At 39.6% G+C, this 8,772-nt stretch overlaps 1 protein-coding gene across 1 annotated transcript; it reads right to left on the bottom strand.

Annotated features, from left to right (window-relative positions):
- Nucleotides 1-4,166: 4,166 nt before the first annotated feature.
- On the bottom strand, nucleotides 4,167-8,462 carry ODF4 (outer dense fiber of sperm tails 4). Its single transcript, XM_036269709.1, has 3 exons — nucleotides 8,180-8,462; nucleotides 4,487-4,621; nucleotides 4,167-4,303 (listed from the first exon to the last, which is right to left on the bottom strand). The coding sequence occupies exons 1-3, from the start codon at nucleotides 8,460-8,462 to the stop codon at nucleotides 4,167-4,169; spliced, it is 555 nt and encodes a 184-aa protein (XP_036125602.1).
- Nucleotides 8,463-8,772: the final 310 nt, after the last annotated feature.

Here is an 8,772-nt window from a genome sequence, read left to right as displayed (position 1 = left end):
AACTTTATTTTTTTGCCTATAAGCCATTTTTTTCTAATGGAGTGAATCTCATTAAGATTCACAGAAAACTTACGAAGTGTTTAACAGAATTATATTGGCAGAAACACTACTAGCTTAGTCTGAAAATGGTAGAGATGGTACAAAAAGAAAAGAGCCCTTTGGACCCCAAAATTATACTAGCAGGAAGTAAGCTGAGAAAACTACACAGCTGCAAAAAAAGGGGGGGGGGTGCCATGCAAGGAAAAGGGAGGATGATTCAGAAGGTAGAACCAAAGGCATAGCAGGCAAAGCTATGGAGGATGTATAAATCGTCAGTAAACATGAGATTACACCTTGGGGAAATGCATTAGGAAAATGCATATCAAAACCACAGTGAGATACAACTTCACATTTATTAAGACATATATAATAAAAAAGATAGACAATAACATGTGTGGCAAAGATGTAGAAAAGTTGAAATCTTCACAAATTACTAATGGGAGTGTAAAATAGTACAGTTGCTTTGAAAAACATTCTGGCAGTTCCTCAAGAAGTTAAACATAGAGTTACCATGTGAGTCAGTAATTCTACTCCTAGTTATATACCTTAAAGGACTGAAAACTTTTGTATGAAAACTTGGTCATAGCAGCATTATTTATAATAAGCCAGAAGGTGGAAACAACCAAAATATCCATTCAATTACAAATAGATAAACAAAATATGGTATATCTATACAATGTAATATTATTCAGCCATAAAAAGTAATGATGTACTGATACATTTTACAACACAAATGAACCATGAAAACCTTATACTAAGCAAAAGAAGCCAGACACAAAAGGCCACATATTGTATAATTCCATTTATATAAAATGTCCACAATAAATCCAATGAAACAGAAAGTAGATTAATAGTTGCCAGGGGCTAAAGGGAATGGGGAGTGATTAAAATGATGAAAATGTTCTGGAATTGGATAGTGGTGATGGTTGCACAACATTGTAAATATACTAAAACCACTGAATTATATACTTTAAAAAATGGTAAATTTTATAGTATATTAATTATACCTTTTTAAAAAGAGGAAAAAAAGATCCACGGAGACTCACTCCTGGAGAAATCAGACTGAGTTTTAATGAAGGAAATTTCAACATTTTCCCAGAAGGATTTGAGAATTTCTATGGACCAGTGACTTTCTTGTGCCTCTCAATTCCCCTCCTTTTAAACAGTAATGTCTATAATGGTTATCTGTTGACTGTCCCACCATTGTATTGATATGCAGGGAATGATAACTTGTCTTTAGGTCACAGTTATTCAGATTGAGAGGAGCTGGACTTCAGAAATTATATCTAAAGAATCTCATCTGCACCTAAACCTAATTTAGATTGTATATTAGTTTGCTCCGACTGCCATACAAAATACCACAGACTGTGTGGTTTACACAACAGAAATTTATTTTCTCACAGTTCTGGAGGCCAGAAGTCCAAAATCAAGGTGTAGAGAGGTTTGGTTTCTTCTGAGACCTCTCTACTTGGTTTGCAGATAGCCACCTTTTCATTGTGTCCTCACTTGGTCTTTCCTCTGTGCATGCACATCCCTGGTGTATCTTTGTATTCCTCATATCCTCTTCTTAGGAGGATATCAGTCAGATTGAATTAGAGCCCACCCTAATGGCCTCATTTTAATTTAATCACCACAAATACAGTGTCGTTCTGGGGTGCCAGGGATTAGGGCTTCAACATATGAATTTGAGTGGGGGAGACACCATTCAGCCCATAACAGATGGCAAGTGTATTGCATATTTTTTTAACTTTGTATTTTCCTGATGCATCCCCTAAAACAGGCTGTGAACACCCCACCAAGTGACTGGGTGCACCAGTGTGATAAGGCTGGTTCCTTCCACAGGTTCCCCCTTCTTGTCTTCTCCTGACTGTGACCTCGTGACATTCAAGTACACCAATAAAATTCCCTCATGCCTTCTGCTTGTGTACGCCACCCTGACCCCAATAAAAGCACTTTCATGGGGGTTCTCATCCTCTCTCAGCTCCCATCTTCTGGGTTGAGCCCACTTCCTTGGCACTCTCCCTTGGGGCCCCCTGCATGGCATGCTAGGCTTCCCTCTAGGACCTGTGAATAAATCCTCTAATTTCATATGCCTCTCTGAATATAATTTCTACAGCCTTGTTGGAATAACCCTAAAGACCCCATAGGGAGACTTACTCCCCAGTTTACAACACAGCAAAATTCTGGACTTTCAGCTTATTGATGCTCAATGGGATGAAATGGGGGGGTGGGGCTTAGAAGAGATGAGTATATTTTTCATGTGGGAGGAAAGTAAATAATTGGTGACCAGAGGAAGACTGTGATAGTTCTTGATATTACTCCCACCAAGAGGTGAAGCTTAATGCCTCTCCCCTTAAGTGGGTGATGGACTTAATGACTTACTTCCAACAAATAAAATATGGCAGAAGTGACAGTGTTATTTCTTCCAAGACCAGGTCATAAAACGCACTGGAGCTTCTTTGGGGAAAGTTTGCTCTGAACACACAAGCAGCCTATGAAAAGGCCCTGTGGCTGGAACTGAGGCTTCCTGCCAATAGCCATATGAGTGAATCATATTGGAAATAGACCTTCTAGACTCACTCAAGCTTTCAGATGACTGCAGCCCCAGGTGACATCTTTACTATAACCTCACGAGAGACCCTAAGCAAGAACCATTCAGCTAAGCTGCTTCCAGATTCCTGACTCCAGAAACTATGTGAGGTAATATTTATTATATTAAGCTGCTGAGTTTCAGGTAATTTGTTATCTAGATATCAATAATATACTAGGTCTTTATAAAAAGTGGAAAATTATATACAGACTGGATGAGTGGCCCCCTTTATTTGTTACCTACCTAACCTCTGTAGGCATCTAAGTTTATGACTACTACAAAATCACTTTCTTAGATTATACATATCTCTAAGACAGAGGTCATGACATCTCTTTGTCTTGTGTCCCTTCCCCAGGATGACTAATTTAATAAGTCTTCCAATAAAGCCTTGCTAGATGCCTGGCCAGTGTGGCTCAATGGGTTGAGCATTGTCCCATGGACTAAGGGGTCCTGGTTCAATTCCTGGTCAGGGCACATGCTGGGGTTTTGGGCTCCATCTCCAGTAGGGGGTGTGCAGGGGGCAGCTGATCGATGTTTCTATCCCTCTCTCCCTTCCTCTCTCTGAAAAATAAATAAAACTATATATATATATATATATATATATATATATATATATATATATATATATATATATCTTGAGAGGCTTGGGTGGAGAGCTATAGCAGCCAGTGTGTGTGTGTGTGTGTGTGTGTGTGTGTGTGTGTGTGTGTGTCGGGGGGTAAAGGTGGTAAATTTGAAGTGGTGGTGGTGATTGTGATGACAGAGGAGGTGGAGGTGATGATGGAGGTGGTGGTAGAGATTGGAGGTGGTGGTGGTGGTGGTGGAGCGGTAGTAGAGGTAGAATTGGAGTTGGTGCTGGTGGCATCTCGGCAGAGCACTCTGTGAGTTCTGTCATTTGAGCTGGACAGAGTGTGGAACTGCTGTCCAGGGCACATGATACAACCATACGCCCTATAGTGCTCTCATTGTTTAACCCGCCTCTTACCCAAGGGACATTTTGCTCTTGAATTCTTCACTGTGAATAATTATGTCAACAAATTTGTAAGTGATAACTCTCTCCTGATCATTCCCCTCTATCTACTAACTAATAAATGTTGAGGTGGGGGTAACAAAGTTTGAAGAGGCTTAGCTCTTGAGAGGTATTTGCCTGTGTACAAGTGTGCTGTGGGAGAGGTTGGGCAGATTTGGGGAGCAAAGGCTGCCAAAGGGCTCCTAGGTAGAAAGAACGAAAATGAACTTGTTCTTTCTCCCTTCCTCTCCTTCTTCAAGTTGTCTTGTCTCAACAACTGCCAGACATGATAAATAAGAGACAGACGATTTATTCCACATTACCCAAACTGTAGGACCAAGGAAGAGGAGTGCAAAGCTGGCCTAACATCCTCCCTTTCTAATCATTTGCACTGAGGAGGGCCAAACCACTTAAGGGTTGTGGGGAAGAATGAGGAGGGCGATTCAGATGAAAGCACAGAACTTGATGCCAGGAGTTCAGAAAAGGTTACAGATATTCCTTCTCTTATTCAGAATCCAGGACGTCTTCCTATTTGACAGAGATGTCTGAGCCTACTGGTTCACTCAGAGAACCTGACCTCATACTGCTGCTGCAGGACATGGTGTCAGAGGAACAGTTCAGCATCAGACTGCAGAAATTTTTATTGCTGAAGTAGCAGAGGAATGCTGGGAAAAGACAAGGGGATGGGGAGAGGAAAGTCAGAGAGTGGAAGGAAAGTGGCAAGCATGGTGAGGCTAAAAGGAAGTCCCTAAGAACCTATCCCCGTGGACTGTCAGCCCCCTCTCCACATTTTCTCTGCCCTGACCCACCCATGTCCCCTCCTTCCCAGGGCCCTCCAGGCCACTCACCACAGATGACATATAGGATAAACACCATCCAACCAATGAAATAGCTCCACCCGATGGGAACTGATAAATTCCTCTTCAACTCGAAGATCCAGACATTAATAGGAAACAATATGAGGGTGGAGAAAACTAAGGCAACTAGAAGAGAGGAAGCAGAGAGGTCATCCCCACCCAAGTATCCCATAGGGACTCTTTCTCATTTGCTGAGCTACAGCTTCAAACCACAACTCCCATCAGTGCACACAGGGTACATGGCCCCAGAGGTTCCTAGGAATCAGCCCCTCACCTCCACCTCTCTAGTGGCCAGGAACTGATGGAAATCAATTTTAACTCAATAACTTCCAGTTCTGTTCTACCACCACCCACAAAATCCCTACCCCACTGCCAAAGAAAGGAAGAGGGAGAAGTGCCTAGGAAGATGGAGTTAGGAGAAACTAAGGATCTTTTCCAGAGCTAAGGGGCACCTTCACAGAAGCTCATGATAATCCCAATCCAGCCAAACAAGGACAATCTCTGAAGACCAGGAATGTATGGCAGGTGCGACCAAATGGTGAAGATGAAGCCCAGCACCAGGGCCAGGCTGAAGGTTATCTTGGCCACCCCAAAGAGCGGGTGATTTATCCACATCTTAAAATTGTCTGAGGAAAAGGAGAAAACAGGATAAACTAAGGATTCACGAAAGACAAAATATAATCAAATGAGCAAATATAAGAAAATGTTCAGGCCCATTAATAACCAAAGAAATGCACATTTGAGATAACAATAAAATATCACTTTCACTTATTAAACGGGCATTGTTTTTTTTTATGGAGATTGTTTGATAATCCTAACTATATAACAACAAATACCTCAATAGAAAAAATAAGCAGAGAACTTGAACTGCAATTCTCAAAAGAAGAAATATGAAAGTCCAACAAACATATGAAGCTCAATACAAAGAAATTCAAATTAAATGTGATTTTAAAAAATCTATTAAATTAGCAAAGATCAAAACAAGAGTGATGATATCTAATGTAAGAAAGGATTTAGGAAAAAAGACGTGCTCTCACACACTGCTGGTGGGCAGCATTTCTGGTAAGTGATATGGCACAAAACAAAGCAAAAACAAAAACAAAACACCCTAAATTGTTAAGGCCCTTTGACCTAGCAATGCTCCTTTTCAGAATTTACATTAAGGAAATAATCCAAGATCACACCAAAATATATATAGAGAGATCTTCTTTGCAGAGATATTTATATATCCATCAAGAGATTTGTTAAATAAATTATAGTGTACCCACACGTTGGATTATTATATGTCATTAAATATGATGGACAGATTACTATCTCTGAATAGAGTATCTCTAGGAAGAAAGGAGAAATGGGAGGGAGCCTGAAAGCCAGAGGTGGGAGACTTATGTCACTATGTAATCTTCTGTATTTTTTTAAAATTTTCTCTCTGTTTATATATTACCTAATCAAATAAATTTTAAACATAGGTGATGTTATAGTAGTTATTTGATGATATAAGCAAATGCTCACAACTGAAAAGTGGAGTTTGCAACACAGGGCATGTAGAATGATTATAATTTTAAAAAATAATATATACTTATTAAAGAAAAAAAAGAATTGTACACCTAAAAACCTATACAGTTTTATTAATCAATGTCACCCCAATAAATTCAATAAAAGAATAAAATGTTAAAATGTATCTGTTTATTTGTATTTATGTTATGTATATGTACACACAAAAGACTGGAAATAAGCCCATTATACTGTCACTTGTAATTAGATCTGTGTAGGGAAATTTTAGGTGATTTTTATTTTATTTTTTAAATTTTCTGCATTTTCCCTAATAACTGTACAATGTTTTGAATTAAAAATTATACATTTAAATTTAAATATATATACTTTTTTTTAGAAGAATAGTTTATTGATTTTTCAAAAGAGCGGAAGGGAGAGAGAGAAACATCAATGTGAAAGCACGACATTGATAGGCTGCCTCCTACACACCTCCAACTGGGGATCGAGCCTGAAACCTGGGCATCAAACCAGCAACATCCTGGTGTACAGGACAATGCCCAACCAACTAAGCCTCACCGGCCAGGGCTAAGTATATATACATTTAAATTTAAATATATATATATATATATTTCTTTTTTTTTAAAGTTAATAGTCATTGCTGGCAAAGGTACAAGGAAACAGGCCTTCTCATACATTATTAGTGGAAGTATAAATTGCTATCATACTTTTTGAAAGCAACATGGAAAATGTTATTAAGAGCCTTAAAATATTTATATTATTTGATCCAGTAAACCCACTTTGGGAAATCTATACCAAAGAATTAATACTAAATACAGAAAAAACTGTATGATTAACAAATCTTGATACTTCTATTTTCCTCAAGTATAAAGTTAGAAATAAATTAGCCAAGAACAGGAAAATAAAATAGTCAAGTAAGAGGTAATAAATGTGTTACATTGAATACTGTAGTTACTTATAATAAGAAAATGATTATATCTCATAAAGGTAAATTTTAAAATAATAGAAAAAATTTAAAAGATATAACATTTTTTAAATAAAGAATAAATACATGTAGGTAACAGTCATTTAAAACTTGTTCAATTTTCTTTTTTAAACCAGGAAAAAATTGAGTGTTCAGCACACTGCTCCTAGTGCCTGTCTGAGTAGCACTACAGAGCAAATTAGGTGCTTATGTGAGTTTTGGGGCCAGACACACCTGAGTTATAATTGTAAACATAACATTATTAGGTTTATCCATATGAATTGTCTCTTTTTTGTAGGTGAAAACCAATCAAATATTGGCCATTTCATGTGGCTCAACCTAACAGTTTTATGACCTTGAGCAAGGTACTTAATCTGAGTCTCAATTTTTTCATCTGTAAAATAAGGATAATTGTCTCATCAGGGTTGATTAAAGATTCAGTTAAGCAAATAAAATAAGCATGTAATAAATAACTTTTGTTTCCCCAAATGTGTTAAGGCGATATTACTTTCATAATGGAAGAAAATAATAGCTATGTAACTTTTTTTTTTTTTAATGTTAACGAGAATGAAGAGATGGAAATGGGGAGGTCAAAGGTTCTGGTTTTCCACAAGATCTGAGAAAGGAGGCCCACATCTGGAAAGTAAGAGGACAGCACAATGTGAGATGAACACGAATGGGGACTGAAGCAGCTGCAAGAAGCCAGGAAGGAAAGGACAGGGAGACCAGATGTGGACACCAGAGCTGACCCAGAAAAGCAAAGCCTGAAGCCAAAGGGAAGAACAGTGGCTGGGACTAGGGCCTAGGGAAAGCATTCTGGGGACTCCTCCCAAAACTCTGGATATGCGAAAGCCTAGAGAAAGGAAATCCTACCTTGATGGGGCTCTTCTTCCAGGATAATGGTGAATTATGTGCTTAATGAGTGATTCACATACACTGAGAGTCCAGGCCCCTCACAACATTTTTATATGTACAGACTTGACAGCAAGCCTTATCAAAAGCAGTGACACTTTCCATTGGGTCAGGCAAATCAATTTGGCCAGGCTGGGGGAGAAAAAAAGGATCCTTGGCAGTCTCAGTGCTAATGGAGTAATTTTGTGGGCCAAACAGTGAGGATGACCAGAAGGAGGGGAGAAGAATCCTGGGATGTAAATGGAGAAACCAAGGCAGGCTGGAGGCCTGGAGTGCAGTTTGGGGGTGGAGGGTCTCACCTTTCCCATTCTCTGAGATGAGACAGTTCTTGGATGTGCAGATCTGCAGGAGCCCCATGGACATGATATGGGCTGATGTGTAGATTTTATTTCTAAGGTGTGTAGGCCACTGCTGGTAGAAGCGGCACGCAGAGATGTACAGCCATTTCTTAGAGAAGACCATGACCAGCAGCAGGATGAAGGCAATCAGACTGAGCTCTGAGGCCAGCAACTGCGTCTTCCAGCGAGAACTGTGTGTAATTTTCCATTGCAGGGGCAACACAGAGTTCCGGTGGCGATACATCTTGGGCAACTGCCGGTTTCTGCGGTTGGGAGAGACATAATCTGGCGACCCCCTTCTTGTCCCAGCTTTACCAGTACCCCATCTCTCCTTCCAACACTTCCCTTCCTTTTCAAGCTTCTGATGTTCATCTCTGTCTCTCCCTGACCCAGGGAACTCACTCCTAATGTCCCTTGTCTCCATCTTGAGTATCTCCTGTCTCCCCTTCTATCCTCAACCCCATCTCCCCTTTTCCCTTCCTAGGCTCGGTTGTCCCTCATCTTCTAAATATTTTCATCAAGCGGAGCAGTTGCTACCATAAGGCCTGGGAGCT

The sequence above is a fragment of the Molossus molossus genome, unplaced genomic scaffold (assembly GCF_014108415.1).
Source record: "Molossus molossus isolate mMolMol1 unplaced genomic scaffold, mMolMol1.p scaffold_m16_p_19, whole genome shotgun sequence".
Lineage (NCBI taxonomy): Eukaryota > Metazoa > Chordata > Mammalia > Chiroptera > Molossidae > Molossus > Molossus molossus.
Note: the sequence above shows the minus strand (reverse complement) of the source record. Positions and strands in the feature narration are given on the sequence as shown.

What these genes read in the sequence shown, in the direction of transcription:
- ODF4 (XM_036269709.1), bottom strand. Translation starts at nt 8,462, where the DNA reads ATGTATCGCCACCGGAACTCTGTGTTGCCCCTGCAATGGAAAATTACA. An exon ending in CATCTCAGAGAATGGGAAAG is followed by an intron (nt 4,622 to 8,179) that starts GTGAGACCCTCC and finishes CCTCTCTTCTAG; the next exon opens with TTGCCTTAGTTTTCTCCACC. An exon ending in TATCCTATATGTCATCTGTG is followed by an intron (nt 4,304 to 4,486) that starts GTGAGTGGCCTG and finishes GTCTTTTCCCAG; the next exon opens with CATTCCTCTGCTACTTCAGC.